This window comes from Pantherophis guttatus, chromosome 11 (genome assembly GCF_059756535.1).
Source record: "Pantherophis guttatus breed Tessera chromosome 11, ASM5975653v1, whole genome shotgun sequence".
Lineage (NCBI taxonomy): Eukaryota > Metazoa > Chordata > Lepidosauria > Squamata > Colubridae > Pantherophis > Pantherophis guttatus.
This window is the reverse complement of record NC_142073.1, coordinates 20,015,464-20,036,614: the sequence shown is the minus strand read 5'-3', so window position 1 is coordinate 20,036,614 and position 21,151 is coordinate 20,015,464. Positions and strand designations below refer to the sequence as shown.

At 42.5% G+C, this 21,151-nt stretch overlaps 1 protein-coding gene across 2 annotated transcripts in view; it reads left to right on the top strand.

Moving 5' to 3' along the window:
- The window catches only part of PRMT7 (protein arginine methyltransferase 7), a 42,661-nt gene that overhangs the window by 3,055 nt on the left and 18,455 nt on the right, over positions 1-21,151 (top strand). For both annotated transcript variants that reach the window (XM_060681566.2, XM_060681568.2), the window contains exons 2-10: positions 32-206; positions 1,024-1,060; positions 1,477-1,626; positions 6,040-6,148; positions 9,037-9,149; positions 11,704-11,945; positions 15,579-15,759; positions 16,622-16,749; positions 19,411-19,549. In XM_060681566.2, coding sequence (XP_060537549.2) covers positions 112-206; positions 1,024-1,060; positions 1,477-1,626; positions 6,040-6,148; positions 9,037-9,149; positions 11,704-11,945; positions 15,579-15,759; positions 16,622-16,749; positions 19,411-19,549 — 1,194 coding nt within the window. In that variant the 5' untranslated portion in view covers positions 32-111. The remainder of the gene's footprint in view (positions 1-31; positions 207-1,023; positions 1,061-1,476; positions 1,627-6,039; positions 6,149-9,036; positions 9,150-11,703; positions 11,946-15,578; positions 15,760-16,621; positions 16,750-19,410; positions 19,550-21,151) is intronic.

Genomic DNA, 21,151 nt, shown 5'->3' with positions numbered 1-21,151 from the left:
TTAAACTGCACTTTCTTTTCTGTTGCAATAGGTTTGAGCTTATGTGTCCAAAGATAGGATGTTGCGTTAAATAGAACTTTTCTCACAAATAACAAAACAAGACAGACGGTGATGAAGGTTTTCTGTGGAAGAGCCAATCCGACTACTGGAGCCATGGAGTGGTTAGAGGAAGACGAGAATTATGATTACCACCAGGAAATAGCAAGGTCTGTTGCCAGTGGTGAAATGTAAAATTTTGTTACTACCGGTTCTGTGGGCGTGGCTTGGTTGTGGTGGGGGTAATGTGACTGGGTGGGCGTGGCCAACTTTTTTTTTTTTAACTTTTAAAACCATTTTTTCTACAACCTCTTTGGCCGAAGAGGTTGTAAAAAAAATGCTTTTAAAAGCCTCTGATGATCCCAGCTAAGTTGCCTGATCATCAGAGGCTTTTTTTTTCTTTTAAAAACATTTTTTCTACAACCTCTTCAGTCAAAGAGCTTATTAAAAAAATGCTTTTAAAAGCCTCTTTTAAAGAGCCAGCTTTGCTGGCTGAGGAACTCTGGGAGTTGAAGTCCACAAGTCTTAAAGTTGCCAAGGTTGGAGACCCCTGCTCTAGAGACAGTGATGGGTACATCTGAATGATAGTGGGTGACCCCCTGTTTGGGAACCGTATGAGTTACTAGTTTTCTTGTAGGTGCAATTTAGGGTGCTTGTTGAGGCCTCCTAGCTCTGAAGCAGGTTATCTAAGGGTACATCCTCTCCCACTCTTGATTTTGATCCAATTTTGCTTCCTTTTTGAGTACGAGTACCATTTCCTGTGCACTACTACACAGGATTCTGTGCATAAATGTGATATTTTCCCCTGTCCTTTTATAAATAGCAGTGTAATCATTGTGCATTCATATTCGGCACATTCATATATATGCCATAATAGGAATTGTTCATCCTGTCATTTATTTAGCTCTTTTCTGATAATGTTGGCACTCCTTGGCAACTTTCTGATTCTTTACTGCATTTGATCTGAAAACTGAATTTTATTTACAGGTCCTGCTATGCAGACATGTTGAATGACAAGGACCGAGTAAGTTATTTATTTGTTTTAGCCATGTTTTATTAGGTGTTAAAATTCCTTATGTAGCTCCATGAACTCCCACTCTGTAGTGCCTTAAATTGTGAGGCAAAAAAACAAATTGTCTAAATGACATTTATAATTTCTAATAAAAAAGTATTGAGTATTTGTTTTTTGCCTTATTTTTAGTTGTCTGGGTGCAGTTATTAGTAACTTTGAATTTCAGATGTTTTGGGGTAGTTTTTGTCCTGTAGGCCTGGTTCAGCCACATCTGGAATTATATAGAGCATCTTTCAGAAAGTTTACCTTTGAATCCATTGTTTTGCAAATGCTCACAGATCCCAAAACCCTCGTGGTAGGGTACATTTGTCCAGGCCTAAGAAATAGGAATACAGTGAAATAAAATGGCTCCTTCTTTCTTTTAACAGAACACCAAGTATTTTCAAGGTATTCGTGCTGCAGTTAGCAGAGTGAAAGAGAGAGGGGAAAAAGCCATTGTCCTGGACATTGGGACTGGCACTGGACTCTTGTCCATGATGGCAGTGACAGCAGGGGCTGACTTCTGCTATGGCATTGAGGTGAGCATCTTTCTCCCTTGTCTGTGAGTAGCGCATGCAGACCAATTGAGTAGGAGACAGTTCTTGAGTCTGTGAATGAAAAAAAAAAGTTCTATCCTGTTCCATATTAAGTTCAGAAAGGTTCTATTCCATATTCCAGAATGTTTTTTAAGTATGATTGTTAACTGAGTTCACATCCCTGCTTTATTGTTGCTAGTATAGTGCTTGAGAATACTTTGCCATGTTTGCCATGTTGAGCAAAACCCCTCCAAATTCTGAGCATGTTGAACTCTTAACTCTAATTCTCTCTCTCTCTCTCTCTCTCTCCCACCTCTCTCCCCCCCCTCTCTCTCTGCCATTCAAGCCTCAGATTGTAGCCTTTCCATTAGTTGATAGTCATGAACTATTCAGAAGACGACTCTCCTATACAGGCACTCCGCGATTAATGACAATTTAATGACATTTTTTCTAGTCCAATGGTAGTATGTATGTGTGTATAAATATATGTAAATAATGTAGGCGGAAAGGACTAAGCTAAAATCATCTACTGTTCCTGACAGCTTTCAAAAAAAACCCCAGCTGATTCCAACAGATGCTGAAATACCCAATCTATAACTTTGAGCTCTCCAAGGTCCTGAAGATGCTTTCTTAATGCTCTCTTCTCCAGAGCATTCTTTGTGAATTACAGCGTTTTAATTTATTTTCTTGAGGTCCTTGACTAGGGCAGTTCTCACTTCGGATGTGAATTGATTTTCAAACTTGAAAGGCAGAATGTTGTGCCATGCATGTATACCAACTTTTGAAGAAAGAGAATCACATTATAGCCTGAAAAATGTGATTCGTCAAATATGCTACCTTTGCAAACAGTAAAGAGGAGACAGTGTTGGAGAGTCTCTGCAGTTAGATGTGAAAGACCTCCTGTTCAGGAGCTCTTGCCAATCAGGATATAAAAGAAATACGTAGGATAGTGAAAGCTGTTGTAGCTTCTAATTTCTTTGGTGTAAGGTTACCTGCTTGATGGGGGGTTGATGACCTACAAGGTCCCTTCCACCTCTGTTAAAAAAAAAAGATTACTTTCTAGTCATGCAATAATAATTCCTTATTCTTTAAAAATAATAACCTGGTGGTTCCATTGGATGGTTAAGCCCCAGGTTTTTCAAAGACCTCATTCTGCTTTGCTTACTGCTCCTATTTTAAAATAATAATAGCAATAACACTTAGACTTATATATTGCTTCATAGTGCTTTACAACACTCTCTAAGCAGTTTACAGCATCAGCCTCTTGCCCCAAACAACCATTTTACCAACCTCGGAAGGATGGCTGGCTGAGTCAACCTTGAGCCAGTTATGATCAAACTGCTCGCAGTGGGCAGAGTCAGCTTGCAACACTGCATTCTAACCACTGTGCCACCAATAGGTTCAGTTATTTTATTTTCGAGAAGTTGATTTAAGCATTTCACCTACCCTGTTTCCCCAAAAATAAGACATCCCCTGATAATAAGCCCAATAGGGCTTTTGAGCGCATGTGCTAAAATAAGCCTTCCCCCCAAAATAAGCCCTCCCTGAAAATATTTAAATGCAGAGCTGGAAATCAGGTAAGACGGCAAGAGAAGCCCCATCTTGCTCCACGCGCCCCAAAATAATAAGACCTCCCCGAAAATAAGGCCAAGCACTTATTTCGGGGTTCAAAAAAATAGAAGACAGGGTCTTATTTTCGGGGAAACATGGTAACTTGCATCCCTTACCATTGTCCAGAGGCAAGTTGTCACATAAGGACCCATTTTTAAGCAGGAGAGCAACTACTTAAGGAGATAAACTCCTTAACTAAGGAGATAGAGCACTTTTTCCCAATATTTTCTCGAGCAATCTTTATCCAAAGGTATGCACAATTCCTTTTACAAAATCCATGCCAGGGTTTTTATGCCAAAAGTTTGCACAATGGGATCAGAGACTATTTAAATTAAGACTTACTGAACTTCAGTATCTCAAAGATCCTCGGTTTTTACCGCTGATAATCGCATGTATTTAGCTGAACCTCCTATGCAGAGCTTGTTTTGTCTTGTAAGTTAACAAAGACACATTTGTACGTGTAAGAAATCTGTATTTGCATCCAAGAGAATGGATTGTAAACTTTATGATAGGTGTGTGTTGTGGAATACCAATTTCTTCCTTCTTTATATAAAAAAAACTATAGAGTTTCAAAAAGTGGATTTGTCCGCAGATGCCTGAAACTGTACAAATTGTTTTCTTACTTTAGAGGCTGCCTATTAGCATGCAGACACTTAGTTTCTGCTTGGGTAGCTTCCAAGAAAACCCCTGTGTTTTGATGACTCTGAAATAACAATAAGGCTCTGATTAGGTAGGAAATTTTGTATTTTGAGGAGATAGGGACAAAGTTAGGTTGGGTTAGTTTTTATATTAAAACATTGACTAATGAAAGACTTTTTGGCCGGCAGTGGTCTGTAGCCATCTGTGTTCCTCAACTTTTAGTTTCGCATTTGCATTTTGGCAGGAAAGAAAGCAATTTTGACAGCTTGGAATGTGGCAGGCATTTTATTTTTGTCAGGATTCATTCATTAATTAGATGCATGTTTTAATATAAACAGAAGCTTTGTGGCCTTGAGAATACAAAGTCAGAACACTTTGCTAAGTTGTTATAATTTGCCTTGTTTTTGACTGCCCAGGTCAATGCAAAAATTTAACCCAGGTTTGCCAGTTGGCAAAGAGGAATAACTGATCAACCCTTTCCAATGTACTGTAAAAAAGAAGAATAAGTAGAATGATTTGTTGTTAAAGTGGCACGAAGCTACTTTGGAAAAGCTGAGTGTTTATTGGAAGTTGTACACTGTTTGTGCTTAGCGATGTTGCTTTGCAATAAGTGATGTTCAAAACTGGCTGTAGTAATTTTCTGATAGTATTTTGAACTCGGAAAGTAGATCCTATTGACTTCTTTTTTGGGGGAGAGTTTGGAATAGTGCAAGGGGTCTCCAAACTTGGCAACTATAAGACTTGTGGACCTCAACTCCCAGAATTCCCCAGCCAGGCTGTCTGGCTGAGGAATTCTGGGAGTTGAAATCTACACGTCTTAAAAGTTGCTGAATTTGGAGATCCTAGTATAACGACATGGGTATATAATGGGAACCGTGTCAAAGAAGATTCTGGTTCAATTCTGAGCAGCGAATTTGTAAGATGTTCTTAAAAGCAGAAATTCACCCACTTTTCTCAGCCAACCAAGATCCTATTCTATTCAGTTATGGTTCTTCCGTAATAAGGAATGTAAAAAAAAAAAAATCATAGAATTTCTACTTGGATCAAAACTTTATAATAAAAACCAATCAAATGCAGTTTCCCCAGTGTCTCCTTCCTCTTTGCATACCCCCAAGAATGAAAGTAGTGAAAATACTGTAAGACATCTAAGTACTGGGGCTATATAGGCAACTTCCTGTCCATCCAGCTCAGCCTTTTCCAACTGGATACCCTCCAGATTTATTGGACCTCTGTACAGCTCTCAAACCCTCATCTAGCTTGGTATTTAGTGGCCTGGGGGAATCTGGGAGTTGTAGTCTGATCCAGGAATGAGTCAGGCTGAAGTGAAGCTCAGTGTCAGGGTTCCGACGGATGCCCTAATTAACTCATGAGCCTCAAGCCAAGCTTCAAAAGAAATCCAGTTATTTATTAGGAGGTTCATGTTGGCACGTTCCAAGTGAAGCCAACTCTGACCCCAAGTAATTTATGCCCCAATCATGACCCTGTTTCCTCCCTAACCCCCGGGTATGTCATCATTCACATTCGTAAAGGAGCAATTTCAAGGGTTGTAGAGATCACTCCCCTCCAGCCACTGTGGTTAACCCTGGGAGACAACCTTGAGAGAGATATATCTGGAATGTGCTTTTGTTTTTGGCTGCCATATGCTTCGTTGGTTTCCCATCCCCCTTGCCTATGGCAACTCGAGAGCAGGCCAGGGGTGCTTTGTGAGTTGACGCTTGGAAGCTAGAAATGAAAAGCAATTGCATTAGAGCTGGGTTCTTCAAACTTGGCAACTTTAAGAGTTGTGGACTTCAACTCCCAGAATTCTTGAAGTCCACAAATCTTAAAGTTGGCAAATTTGGAGACCCCTGCATTAGGGCAATGAACTTCTAAGGTGTTCACAGAAAGGCAAGCAGCAAAATCTTGTCCTTGTCTCAAAACTCGGGAATTTACATGATAAAAACAGCTTCCTCCCACCCTCAATTTTTGTCACGGACAACTCGGCTGCAAATGACAGCTCTACACTGGAGAGCTTTTAAAAATTAATGAGGTTATATAGATGGCATATTTAAATGTATTATGGGCGCCCAGAGTCTACTGGAGGGGGCGGCCTTTACAGATTTAAATAAATAGTGTTTTGAACTGTTGAAATACACTGTATAAATACCAAGGATGATTATGTTGCAGGTCTTTAAACCAATGGCCAATACAGCTGTGAAGATAGTGGAAAAGAATGGCTTTGGTGACAAGATAAAGATAATTAACAAGCATTCTACCGAAGTTACCGTGGGATCAGGTAAGGTTACTGCCTTGATTTACGGAGAAACAGAATATTTTTTTATATACTGGTAATCCTCAGCGCACAACTACAAATTGAGCCCAAGATTTTCCTTGCTAAGCAAGACGGTTGATAAGTGAGTTTTTGCTCCATTTTACGACCTTTCTCGCCACAAATGTTAAGTGAGTCGCTGCAGTTGTTAAGACTGTAACCCGGTTGTTGAGTGAATCTGGCTTACTTCCCCCTTGACTTTGCTTGTCAGAAGGTTGCAAAACGAGGATCACGTGACCTCCCGCCCCCCCCCCCCCAGGACATGCGCATAAAGCAGAACGTAATTATCCAAATGTCAATCCAAGAAAATATTTTTTAAAAATGCAACTAAATTAGAGGACTACTTAATCGAAATGTTCAGGGGGAAGATAAATCTCTCATCCTAGCACTAATCAGATTGCTGTGTTGGCACAGTGCGCCTCAGCCGAGTGCCATACCTAAGGAATATTTTACATTTCTCTCTCTCTTTCTGATTGCCAGTTGCTGATCGATAGAATTGCATCTTTTTTTTTTTCTGGGCCTTCTGCTGCAAAAAGGCACAATATTACGTTGCGTCTGCATTTCAGCTCATAAAGTGGTAGCTGTGAAGGAAAGTTTTCAAATTTGTCCAAAGGAGATTAAGAAGAGGAAGTTACAGGATTTTAGTTTTAGCATTTCATAGCCTTTTTCCAAGCAAAGCATTTTCTGCTTAGGAAACTTCTCAACAAAGTTAATCAAGTTGTGGTTTCCTCGTTGCTGTGTGCTCCAAAACCTGTGTGCTTTTCTCTTTCTCTCTCTCTCCCTCTCTCCATTCATCCATCTATCTTGAAAAAGCTTTGATTCTGATGTTTACAAACATCCCATGCAAAAACAATTTTATTACACCATGGTTTACTTGAGCTGTGGAATTTTGTTGTGAGTGGATAGAATATTCACAGTTCTGCTTAGTTCCACCTTTGCTCTTGCTCATTTGCGAAGAAATTTAGCTGCTTTTTAGCTCTACACTTAAGCAAGATATGCTGAAAACTAGCATTTAGTGATATACTTAGAACAGCTTTTTCCATTTTGAAACGTATCCTTGTGTATTTTGGGGAATCGGAATATTTTCCCCTACCAGTTTGTCATCTGTCCCCACCCTCACTCTGAGCCTTCCTAATATCAACCAGGAACAAAAAGACAACTTCTTGTAAAATTGCAAATTCTGTGAAAAACAAATAGGCTCATTGGAAAAAGTTATGCTAGAGCCCCTCTGTATCAACAGGGAGAATTATTACCATGCTTATATTATACCTGATCTGTGCTATAACATTTAGGCTAGGCTCATATACCGTGGCTCGTTTCACCATGAAGATGCTAAAATTGGCTCGATTCAGTCAGTATAGCTAAGTAAAAAACATCGTTTCACCATGAAGATGCTAAAATTGGCTCGATTCAGTCAGTGTAGCTAAGTAAAAAACAGACTAGACTGTAATTAAAATTACAGTTTAATAGCTTGTCCAGCCTGTGTTTACTCTTTGGAGAGATTGCACAATATGTTGGGGAAACTGGATCTTTCCTTCTCCCCAATCCAATATTAAGTTTTTGTGTCATGCTGTATGTGCAGTGAGGACCTTGTGGCTTAGTCATACAATCACAGAGTTGGAAGGGAGTTTGAAAGTCTTCTAGTGACCAAATCCCTGCTCAAGCACTTATACCACTTCAGACAAATGGCTATCCAGTCTCTTCTTGAAAGCCTCCAGTGATGGGGCACCCACAACCTCTGAAGGCAAGTTGTTCCATTGGTTGATTGTTCTCACCGTCAGGAAATTTCTCCTTAGTTCTAGCTCTTAGTACTAGACAACCTATGCCCGGTTGAAAGATTTTTCTTTACCAGATTTCTCAAGGCCTTCAACAATGCCAGAACTTCTTATGTCCTGCCTGGTCATGTGGCCAGCATGACTCAACGCCAAAGGTGCACGGAATGCTGTTACCTTCCCACCAAATGTGGTCCCTATTTTTCCACTTGCATTTTTTACGTGCTTTCGAACTGCTAGGTTGGCAGAAGCTGGGACAAGTAACGGGAGCTCACCCCATTACACAGCACTAGGGATTCAAACCACAAGCTCAGCATCTTAGCCACTGAGCCACCGTGTCCTTTCACTAGACTAGGCACACCTAATTTCCTGCAACCATTTATTCTTCCCTTGGGCCAGCCACAGAAGCTAGTGGTCAGAGTCGAAAGGTCGGCCAGAGGAGGGGGATGGAAAGGAAACAGGAAACAATTTCATGAAAGGTAAAATAAATAATTCTCATTGCATCTCCTTTTCCTAACCCTATTTCTTATGGCAGGGTGGGACAGTTGGTTAGATAGCTTAAAAAGAAGATGCTGCCCATACAGGTAGTCCTCAACTTACAACTAATTGAGCCCACAATTTCGAGTGTAAATCATGACACTCATAATGTGGGTTGGCATGTGACTGCCTGCTTGATTTTTTAAAAAAGTTTTTTACAGCAGTTAAGCGAATGTTGCAGTCATTAAGCAAACCCATTCTTTGCTATGGGGTGGAAACTGGAAGTAAAGACCAATTTCCAGCAAAAATATTGTAAATCACATGGGGCACAGCTGCAAAAGTGGGCTGTATTCTGAGAGCCTGAAAGTGGTTACTTGACTCTCTGGGGAGGTGGGCAGACTTCAAAATTTTAAACCTTGGACTTAAAAAGTCCCATTTTCAGAGTGTGCCATAACTTTGAATGGTTGTTTTAAGTCGAGGACTACCTGTACGTGTTTGAGACCAAACACATTTAGTAGAAAAGTCTAAAACAACTTTATTTGGGAACAGTCCAAACTGAATTCCAGGGTCGCTGGTCAAATGTCGGTTTTGTATGATGCTTTTCAGATGGAGACATGGAATCCCGTGCAAACATCCTGATCACGGAGCTGTTTGACACCGAACTGATCGGGGAAGGGGCCTTGCCCTCTTACGAACACGCTCACAAGCATCTCGTACAGGTAAGGAGTGAACTAGGGCAGAGAAGATAAATTCACCTGTGTTCTTTGGTGGGTAGAAAGACAGTCAACCCCCAGATTTCTCACGATGAAACATTTCCCGATTCCTAGCTGATCAGTTTTGTTCACTAGCTTGCAACTCTCAAAATGATGAAACGGATTTTGGCCTCTCATTAATGTGATCTGTGCCTTACATTTAATGAGCTTTTGAGAAAATGCTTTAGAGAAATATATAGAAAAGATATAAAAAATATATAGAAAAGATACACGGAGACGTTTTCTGAGAACGTTCGGTTTCCTGAGATAAAACAGCTTAACAATTTCCAAGAGATCTGTTGAGGAATGTTTGAGATTCTAGAACAGGGGTCCTCAAACTTTTTAAACGGGGCCAATTCATGGTCCTTCAGACTGTTGAGGGGGCCGGATGGGCTGGGTGGGCGTGGCTAGGTGATCATGTGACTGGGTGGGTGTGGCTAGGTGGTCATGTGACTGGGTGGGTGTGGCCAATTTAGCAGTCCATTAAATAATACACACAAATTAAACTTTAATTTGTTTTGCTCCTGGGGGTGGAAAGCAGGTTAGTGAAGGGATGTGGCTGCCTTGGAGTGTGTGTGAGGGACTTCTGTTTCTGTGTGTGTGTGTGTGTGTGTGTGTGTGTGTGTGTGTGTGTTTCTCTCTCCCTCCCTCCCTCTCCCTCTTTCTGGAGCCCAGGGAGGCCAAAAACGGGCCTGTTTTTGGCCGCCTCGGCCTCCAGAAGATGGGTGGGGGCTGGCAGGTAGGTGGGGGCGATGTGGGCGGGGCAGCCTCGTCCCGCGCGGACCGGATTAATGGTTTTGGTGGGCCATATCCAGCCCATGGGCTGTAGTTTGAGGACCCCTGTTATAGACGATTCCGAATGGAATGGGACAACTTCTTGTGGCCATCTCACCGCGGGACAATTTCACACGGGATAACTCAATGCAATAAATATTATCCGCCATTGTTCTTTTGACATTATTTCCATTGACAAAAATGGAGATAATGTTGAAGAAACAGTGGAGGATAACGTTTGTCCCTGCCAAGTTATCCCACATGGATTGTCCTGTGGTGAGTTGGCTGCGGCAAGATGGCCACGGCAAAATTCCTGTGCTGGGTTGGCCGGTGGCAGGATGGTTGGGACGAGTTGGCCGCAGCGAAATGGCCGTAGTAAGGTAGCCCCAGCGAGTTGTCCTAGACCTGATTCTCAAATCCCTGAAAGTAAGTTTTTTTTGGTCTAGCTGTTATTTTTAAGATAGCGCCGTGGTGGCGCAGTGGTTAGAGTGCAGTCCTGCAGGCTACGTCTGCTGACTGCCGGCTGCCTGCAATTTGGCAGTTCGAATCTCACCAGACTCAAGGTTGACTCAGCCTTCCATCCTTCTGAGGTGGGTAAAATGAGGACCCAGATTGTTGGGGGTAAGAGGCTGATTCTGTAAACCGCTTAGAGGGGGCTGTAAAGTACTATTAAGTGGTATATAAGTCTAAGAGCTATTGCCTTTCCTTCCTTCCTTCCTTCCTTCCTTCCTTCCTTCCTTCCTTCCTTCCTTCCTTCCTTCCTTCCTTCCTTCCTTCCTTCCTCCCTCCCTCCCTCCCTCCCTCCCTCCCTCCCTCCCTCCCTCCCTCCCATAGTGGTGCAGTGGTTAGAATCAGTATTGCAGGCTGACTCTGCCCACTGCCAGCAGTTCGATCCTGACCGGCTCAAGGTTGACTCAGCCTTCCATCCTTCCAAGATGGGTAAAATGAGGAGCCAGATTGTTGGGGGCAATAGGCTGACTCTGTAAACCGCTCAGAGAGGGCTGTAAAAGAACTGTGAAGCGATATATAAGTCTAAGAGCTACTGCCTTTCCTTCCTTCCTTCCTTCCTTCCTTCCTTCCTTCCTTCCTTCCTTCCTTCCTTCCTTCCTTCCTTCCTCCCTCCCTCCCTCCCTCCCTCCCTCCCATAGTGGTGCAGTGGTTAGAATCAGTATTGCAGGCTGACTCTGCCCACTGCCAGCAGTTCGATCCTGACCGGCTCAAGGTTGACTCAGCCTTCCATCCTTCCAAGATGGGTAAAATGAGGAGCCAGATTGTTGGGGGCAATAGGCTGACTCTGTAAACCGCTCAGAGAGGGCTGTAAAAGAACTGTGAAGCGATATATAAGTCTAAGAGCTACTGCCTTTCCTTCCTTCCTTCCTTCCTTCCTTCCTTCCTTCCTTCCTTCCTTCCTTCCTTCCTTCCTTCCTTCCTTCCTCCCTCCCTCCCTCCCTCCCTTCCTCCCTCCCTCCCTCCCATGGTGGTACAGTGGTTAGAATCAGTATTGCAGGCTGACTCTGCCCACTGCCAGCAGTTCGATCCTGACCGTCTCAAGGTTGATTCAGCCTCCCATCCTTCCAAGATCGGTAAAATGAGGAGCCAGATTGTTGGGGGAAATAGGCTGACTTTGTAAACCGCTTAGAGAGAGAGAGAGCTGTAAAGAGGTATATAAGTGCTATTGCGTGTCTTTTTCTCCCCAAAGCACATGAACCGTATTTGATTTCTTTCCTATTCATCCTTCAATGAGCAGGAGGGATGTGAGGCAGTGCCTCACAGAGCCACCATTTATGCCCAGTTGGTGGAGTCCAAACGGATGTGGTCGTGGAACAAGCTGTCTCCCATTCATATCCAAGCAGAAGGTGTCCAGAAGACCATTGTCTTCCCACCAGAAATGAATGTTTGCCCTGGTGCACCTTCCGTCTGTGACATCCAACTGAATCAGGTGCCCACGCGTGACTTCGTGCCGCTCAGTGAAGTCATCCCTATGTTCAGGTGAGGTCTATCTTGTGGTGCTGTTTTTAGGGATGTGTGCGTTTTTTCCTGATACAGATAATGCTCAACTTACAACCGCAATGGTGGCCAAAATTTATGTTGCTAAGGGAAATTCGTGAAGCGGGTTTTGCCCCGTTTTACGACTTTCCTTGCCACATTTGTTAAGTGAATGGCTGCAGATTGTTAAATTAATAACTCTTGTGACCCAGGCCCAAGTAGTTAGTATTAAATGCAAACAGTTCGAAAACAAACAGATTTTATTAGAACAGCTGAAAATTAACTCATTCTCAGCGTAGTCCAAACTAAATGAAAGCAAATTCTTCAAAACACCATTCCTCAGTTTATCACCGACCTTGGGATATTTAGGCAAACTGCCAAAAGCTTTTCTTGGCAAAATGTTCAGAAGCAGAAGACGCCAACAAGAAATGAATACAGTGAAACAAGAAGCAAATCTCTCAACGTTGTTTTCCAGCAAAGAGCCCAAGAGCCGTTGCTGGTCTTTTAAGCCTTATGGGAAGGGCCAATCATCTCTTGGCCTTACTGCTGAGTTGTCCTTTTTCTTCTCATACCTGCACTTGGAACAGGCTCCTCCTGTTCCTCTGCCTCTCTACTGTCAGCCTCTGGAGGCTCCAAAGTCCACACATCACTCCCCGATGGCCCTGGCCGCATCTCTGCCTCCGACGCAGAGCCCTCGTCCGGGCCTTCCCCTGACTCCAGGACTGGCCCATGTTCTTCCTCAGCCTCCTCACTGTCCGACTCCGCTGCCAGCTCCGCAGACTGCGGGCGGACCACAACAATTACCCAGTTGTTAAGTGAATCTGGCTTCCCCATTGATTTTGCTTGTCAGAAGGATTGCAAAAGATGATCACATGACCTCGGGACACTGCAACCATCATAAGTATGAACCAGTTGTCAAGCATTCGAATGCAAATCACATGATCATGGGGATGCTGCAACAGTCATCAGAGTGAAAAAGGGTCATAAGTCACTTTTTTTCAGTGCTGTTGTAACTTTGAACAGCAACTGCACTTAGACTTATATACCGCTTCACAGGGCTTTACAGCCCTCTCTAAGCGGCTTACAGAGTCAGCCTCTTGTCCCCAACAATTTGGGTCCTCATTTTACCCACCTCGGAAGGATGGAAGGCTGAGTCCACCTTGAGTCTGATGGGATTCGAACTGCAAAATTGCAGGCAGCTGACAGTCAGCGGAAGTAGCATGCAGTACTGCACTCTTAACCATCGCACCACCGAGGCTTCTCAGTGAATATAGTGAATGGTCACTAAATGAACTGTTGTAAGTTGAGGACTACCTGTATATCTTGTATGTTTATTTTGTGTGTCTGAGTACATAATAAAAACAATTACTTTCAACCTGCCTTCCATTGAGGATCTGTATACTGCACGAGTCAAAAGAGGGCTGTGAAAATATTTACAGACCCCTCGCATCCTGGACATAAACTGTTTCAACTCCTACCCTCAAAATGACGCTATAGAGCACTGCACACCAGAACAACTAGACACAAGGACAGTTTTTTCCCGAACGCCATCACTCTGCTAAACAAATAATTCCCTCAACACTGTTAAAATATTTACTAAGTCTGCATTACTATTAGTCTTCCCATCGTTCCTATCACCCATCTCCTCCCACTTACGACTGTATGACTGTAACTTTGTTGCTGGTATCCTTAAGATTTATATTGACTGTTTCCTAATATGATTTGATTGCTTATTTGTTCCCTATGACTAATCATTAAGTGTTGTACCTTATGATTCTTGACGAATGTATCTTTTCTTTTATGTATACTGAGAGCGTATGTACCAAAGACAAAATCCTTCTGTGTCCAATCACATTTGGCCAATAAAGCTGTTCTGTTCTGTTCTGTTCTGTTCTGTTCTGTTCTATTCTATTCTATTCTATCCTATCCTATCCTATCCTATCCTATCCTATCCTATCCTATCCTATCCTATCCTATCCTATCCTATCCTATCCTATCCTATCCTACTCTGCCCTGCCCTGCCCTACCCTACCCTACCCTACCCTACCCTACCCTACCCTACCCTACCCTACCCTACCCTACCCTACCCTACCCTACCCTATTCTATTCTATTCTATTCTATTCTATTCTATTCTATTCCATTCCATTCCATTCCATTCCATTCCATTCCATTCCATTCCATTCCATTCCATTCTTCTGTTCTATTCTATTCCATTCTATTCCATTCTATTCTATTCCATTCTATTCCATTCCATTCCATTCCATTCCATTCCATTCCATTCCATTCTATTCTATTCTATTCTATTCTATTCTATTCTATTCTATTCTATTCTATTCTATTCTATTCTATTCTATTCCATTCCATTCCATTCCATTCTTCTGTTCTATTCCATTCCATTCCATTCTATTCTATTCTATTCTATTCTATCCTATCCTATCCTATCCTATCCTATCCTATCCTATCCTACCCTACCCTACCCTACCCTACCCTACCCTACCCTACCCTACCCTACCCTACTCTATTCCATTCCATTCCATTCCATTCCATTCCATTCCATTCCATTCCATTCCATTCTTCTGTTCTATTCTATTCTATTCTATTCTATTCTATTCTATTCTATTCTATTCTATTCTATTCTATTCTATTCTATTCTATTCTATTCTTTTCCATTCCATTCCATTCCATTCCATTCCATTCCATTCCATTCCATTCCATTCCATTCCATTCTTCTGTTCTATTCTATTCCATTCTATTCCATTCTATTCCATTCTATTCCATTCTATTCCATTCCATTCTATTCTATTCTATTCTATCCTATCCTATCCTATCCTATCCTATCCTATCCTATCCTATCCTATCCTATCCTATCCTATCCTATCCTACTCTACTCTACTCTACCCTACCCTACCCTACCCTACCCTACCCTACCCTACCCTACCCTACCCTACCCTACTCCATTCCATTCCATTCCATTCCATTCCATTCCATTCCATTCCATTCTATTCTATTCTATTCTATTCCATTCCATTCCATTCCATTCCATTCCATTCTTCTGTTCTATTCTATTCCATTCTATTCCATTCTATTCCATTCTATTCTATTCTATTCTATTCTATTCTATTCTATTCTATTCCATTCCATTCCATTCCATTCCATTCCATTCCATTCCATTCCATTCCATTCCATTCTATTCTATTCTATTCTATTCTATTCTATTCTATTCCATTCCATTCCATTCCATTCTTCTGTTCTATTCTATTCCATTCTATTCCATTCTATTCCATTCTATTCCATTCTATTCTATTCTATTCTATCCTATCCTATCCTATCCTATCCTATCCTATCCTATCCTATCCTATCCTATCCTATCCTACTCTATCCTACTCTACTCTACCCTACCCTACCCTACCCTACCCTACCCTACCCTACCCTACCCTACTCCTATTCTATTCTATTCTATTCTATTCTATTCTATTCTATTCTATTCTATTCTATTCTATTCTATTCTATTCTATTCTATTCTATTCTATTCTATTCTATTCTATTCTATTCTAGAAATGCTGCTTAACATTTAACCACCCAGGTGAAAAGCTGCCATTTAAAAGGAGCTGATTTCACTTCGCTGTTTTCCACAGTATAGATTTCAGTAAGCCGGTCAGCAGAGCTTCTGCGTCCTACACAGTGAAGCTGAAACCCATCAAGTCTGGCAAAGCCCAAGTGGTCCTTTCCTGGTGGGAGATTGACATGGATCCTGCTGGGTCCATCAAATGCTCGTTGGCCCCATACTGGGTACAAAGCACTTTTGAAGAGAACCCGGTAAGCTTTGTAACACTTCGTTGCCTTACCAAGAATTTCACGATAATAAGGATACCTACATGAGGGACGCGGTGGCTCAGTGGCTAAGGCGTTCAGCTTGTCGATCAAAAGGTCGGCAGTTCAGCGGTACGAATCCCTAGTGCCGCGTAACGGGGCAAGCTCCTCTCTTGATTGGAAACTAGAGACATTTTTGTTAGGAATATTCACTAGAAAATATACTAAAGAAATAAAATACTTAATTTTACATATCATAACAGCCGCACGAATATCATATCCACAAAATTGGGGGAAAAAAATACACCAACAGAGGAAGAATTGATAAAAAAATTTTAGAGTGTGCCAAGATGGACAAATTAACAAAAGAACTTAAAGCAAAGGAAGATATGGAATACTATGTAATGTGAAACAAATGGTACAACTGGCTGGAGATTAGAAATAGTGAACAATAATGAAAGGTGAGAAATCATAAATGTAAAATGTTTATAGGACAATGTATAAAATGTATAAACTTAGTATCATGAATGTTAGGAATTATAGTGTAAATAAGAGAGAATGGGACAAGAAGGAAATGAATAGTATAAGGGGAATTGGGGTAATATGTAAATATTAGAAGATTACCGTTATGGAAGAGTTGAAAAAAGGGAACATATGTTATGTGTTTTGTGTTTGTTATATTGTGTTGTGTTATAAATACACATTTTTTTTTAAAAAAAAGAATAATCTTGCTGTTTGCTGCTGGAGTTCCATGTTTTTTGCTCAATTCCCCCCCCCCAACGAAAGTCTTTTGCGACATCGCTGAAGTTAATCAGCAATTAATTCTCCTCTGCTTTTTCAAACTGCTCTTTTATCCCCTTGTTTTCAGTGGAGAGACCACTGGATGCAGTGTGTTTATTTCCTTCCAAATGAAGAACCTGTGACCCAAGGCCGAAGCGTGGATTTGACGGCTTTCCATGATGATTACTCTATGTGGTATAAACTTCAAAAAAGCAGGTAACTCAAGATGTGGAACGGAAACGGGAGCCGTTGACCAAATGAAGTGTGTTAGACAGGAAAGTCTTTATTTTCTCGATCTTTGAAAGCTGGGAGATTATTAGGGAACATCGGATAACAGTCTAGGGCAGTGGTGGCGAACCTTTTACTCACCGAGTGTCGAAGAGGTACGTGCCTCGCGTGCTTTTGTGCCATCCGCACTAATGCACGGGTCCTCCCCATGCGCTGTGCGCACAACCTCATCTCTGCATGCGTGAAGCTTTCGTGCGCCCCCCTCACCGTGCGCTGCATGCGCAATCACACCCTCTGTGCATGTGCACAGCTTTTGCACGCAGCTGTTCTGTCCCCTCCCACGAGTGGCCTTGCAATAGCTCAAATAGCCTGGCAGTAACAAACGCAGGCTGAAGAGATTCAAGCTGGCCCTTTAATAAACAGTTCAGTAGTTACTGGCAATGTTCCAAAGGTATATCAGTTCAGTAATTTATTTATTTATTTATTTATTTATTTATTTATTTATTTATTTATTTATTTATTTATTTATTATTTATTAATTTTATTTCTATACCGCCCTTCTCCCGAAGGACTCAGGGCGGTGTACAGCCTAATTAAAAAAACAAAGACAGACAAAATTTAAAAATAATTAAAATTATTAAATAATAGCCCTGATTTATAAAACCCCGAATTTAAAACCAATTAAAAACTTTATATTGATAGCCCAGCCTGGCGGAACAACATGGTTTTGAGGGCACAGCGAAATACACGGAGATCAGAGATTTTTATGAATTTCTGGGGGGAGCTCATTCCAAAGGGCAGAGGCTCCCACAGAGAAGGCCCTCCCCCTGGGTGTCGCCAGCCGACATAATTTGGCCGATGGCACCCTGAGGAGACCCTCTCTGTGGGAGCGAACTGGCCGATGGGAGGCTATTGGTGGCAGAAGACGGTCTCGAAGGTACCCGGGTCCTATGCCTGGATAATTACCGGGCAATGTTCTAGAGGTCTTGGCAGACGGCCAGCAGGCTAATGCAAGACTCCTTTTCAAAACTCAAAACTAGCAGTTCTAAACTCCAAAACGCCAACAAATTGTTCACCACGCATTTCCGGCCCAGCCACACCCCTTTTATACCTTGTAGGGTGTGGCCCTACGTCTCCTGACCACACCTCTTGGGACGTGGCAATTGCTGTTCTCTACGACGTCTCCTACGTCTCTCTCTTGCATCCAATAGGGGCTCCCTCTCCTCGTTACCAGCCTCTGGTTCCTCCTCAATTTGGCTGGGGTCCAGAGACACGTCAGCAACTGTCAGTTCTTGCTGACTCACCAGTGAAGACGGCCCCTCCGGCACATAGCTCCTGCCAGCTTCCTCCTCCTCCATATCATCCTCCGACTCAGCATGCAAAGATAAATCAGCCTCCGGGGTCGGAGTCACAACAGCAGCCTGCTGTGTGCCACATGCGCAATTGCACCATCTGCGCATGCGTGTGGTTTTCGTGCGCACAATGCACGTGCTCAAACGCCGTCGGCGCATGCGTGTGCCGTGCACACCAGTACTCTCCCGCGCATGCATAAACACGCGTGCACGTGCAGGAGAGCTCTGAAAACCAGCTGGGTCCCCTGAATTGCTCTCATGCGCCACGGAGGTCCGAACACCAGGCGGGGCGTGCGCGCATGCACAGCTGCAGGTGACTTGGGTGACAGCTCGCGTGCCTGGAAAAATGGCTCTGCGTGCCATTTCCAGAACACGTGCCATAGATTGGCCATCACGGGACTAGGAATTCTGAGCGTCTCTTAAAACGTTCCTTTGTTCCATAATTTTGGCTCGAGTAAGAGCTGATTTGAGAGGCAGGAGTCACCTTGCTATTAATAGTCAATCCTATTGAACCGCCGTGGGCAAATAGGCGGGAATATAAATTTAAATTTATTTATTTATTTATTTATTTATTTATTTATTTATTTTCAATTTATATACCGCCCTTCTCCCTGAGGACTCAGGGCGGTGCACAGCCAGAATTAAAAACATGAAATACAAATATTAAAAACAATTAAAATCTATATAAATTTGGCCCAAAAATTTAAAAAACCACAAACCAATTAAACATTTAAAAATTTAAAAAAAATTTCTTCCTAAGCCAGCCCGGCTTGCTGGAAAAAGTGGGTTTTAAGGGCACGGCGGAAGGCACTGAGGTCTTGGATTCTCCTTATCTCTGGGGGCAGCTGATTCCAGAGGGTAGGTGCCCCCACAGAGAAGGCTCTCCCCCTGGGGGTCACCAGCCTACATTGTTTGGCTGATGGCACCCTGAGGAGGCCCTCTCTGTGGGAGCGCACGGGTCGCTGGGAGGTCGTTGGTAGCAGCAGGCGGTCTCGAAGATAGCTAGGCCCTATGCCATGGAGCGCTTTAAAGGTGATAACCAACACCTTGAAGCGCACCCGGAAGACCACCGGGAGCCAGTGCAGCTCGCGCAGGAGCGGTGTTACATGGGAGCGCCATGCTGTTCCCATCACTACCCGCGCTGCTGCGTTCTGGACCAGCTGGAGCCTCCGGGTGCCCCTCAAGGGGAGCCCCATGTAGAGAGCATTGCAGTAGTCAAGGCAAGAGGTGACGAGGGCGTGAGTGACTGTGCATAATAATGAAATAAATAAATAAATAATCAATCCTGCGGTTTTAGAAATGAAGACTCAAAGACTTCTGAACACACCGAGAGGCCAGTGTGCGTGTGTCAGGCTCACCTGTTATGGAACCGGCCACGATTTGGAGAACAGAATGACTGGGACCGCACATTGCGCTATTTGCAAGCTCTGAAGAAGGTAAGATTTACAGGATCACCTGTGACGACTTCCTGCCTTGATGTCTGGGTTGCTTTGTTCACTAAGGAAATTATCCCTCTATTAACTCTATTTAGTCTTCCGTTGCGAACAATACCGGTAATTTGTTTTTCTAGGTCTCTGTAAAACATTTGTTTCCCAAGCTGGCATCTTCCAAATGTATTAAGACTGCAGTCTTCCAAATCTTCAGCTGATATGACAGATGCTAAAAGCCTTTGACGTACAGTAAAATAAAAATTAAGAAATCAAAGGTTATGATTTGGCATGCTTATTACAACAATTAGTTTTGCAAACCACTAACCTTATTAAACACGTACTTAAATATTGTATGATTGTTGAGTTTAGTCTGAACCAAAACAGTAACTTCTATAATGTTGACAAGCTAAATTAAATTCTCTGATTGAATTCTGTAATGCTAATTCTGTGGAACACCTTTTACTAAGGAACTGTAATCAGATTTGTCTTCTCTTTAGACCTGTATTCCCTGACCTCTGAGATTTAAGTAAAACTTACTCAGATATTTCTGAGGCTACATTATTTCTGAATTTCTGAAGGTCTGAAATATGATGACTCATTAATGCAACTTCATAGTCCTGCTACTCAGTCGTATTTATTGTGATTTTGCACATTACCTTGCTAGGACAATGAGCTATTATTCCCGTAGGTGTGAAAAAAAAGAAAAAGCAGATCTCATATTTTTATGACAAAACGTTTCAAACTTGCAGAAGTTTGAAAGTATAATCAGTAAAAAATGATCCTAATTTGTCAAGCATCAAGCATCATTTGAACAAAAATATTTTCACTGACATAAGAACTTACTGGAGAGAGTTTTCCTTGTTAGGGTCTCGTGGTAGGATTCCCCAGAAATAGAAGAAAACTAGATTTTTTTAAAGAAATCTTTTAGTTCTTGTGCCTTTGAATAAGTAATGACTCCTGGAGATTGCCTGAAGTGTCCTTGCAACTTTCTTGGCAAAATTTCAGAAGTGGTTTCCCATTGTTGTTGTGGCCTGCCGGCGGCCAGCAGAATCGGACAGTGAGGAGGTTGGGGAGGAACTTGGGCCAGTCCTGGGGGCTGGGGAAAGCTCGGACGAGGGCTCTGAGTCAGAGGCAGAGAGGGAGATAGACAGCAGCGAGCAGAGGAACAGTTGGAACCCGTTCCCAGTGTGCGCATGCGCAGAGCTGCCAGAAGACAACAATTAAGAAAGCAGGGTCGATTCGGGAGTAAAGCCACACCTTAGAGATAATTGGCCCCTCCCATAGGATATAAACGAGGAGCAAACGGGACGTGGGCTTTTGCAGGAAGCAATTAGTTCATTTGGTCGATTCAAGATTGGAAAGTTCTGTTCCTGACTCTCATAGAATCTGTGCCAAGTTTGGCCTTGCCCTGTGTTTCGAAATTGGTTCTCTGGCAGCGTTCCAAGGGAGATACGGTGGGTGTTGATAAACATTCCTCTGAAAGACTGTTTGCCAAAGCCTTGTTGACTGTGAATGACAGAAATTCACAGTCATTTAAATAAAAGAGGTTTGGCCGGAATAAAGATTTTGCTTCATGCTTTCTAAGGAAGCCTAGGTCAGAACAATTGT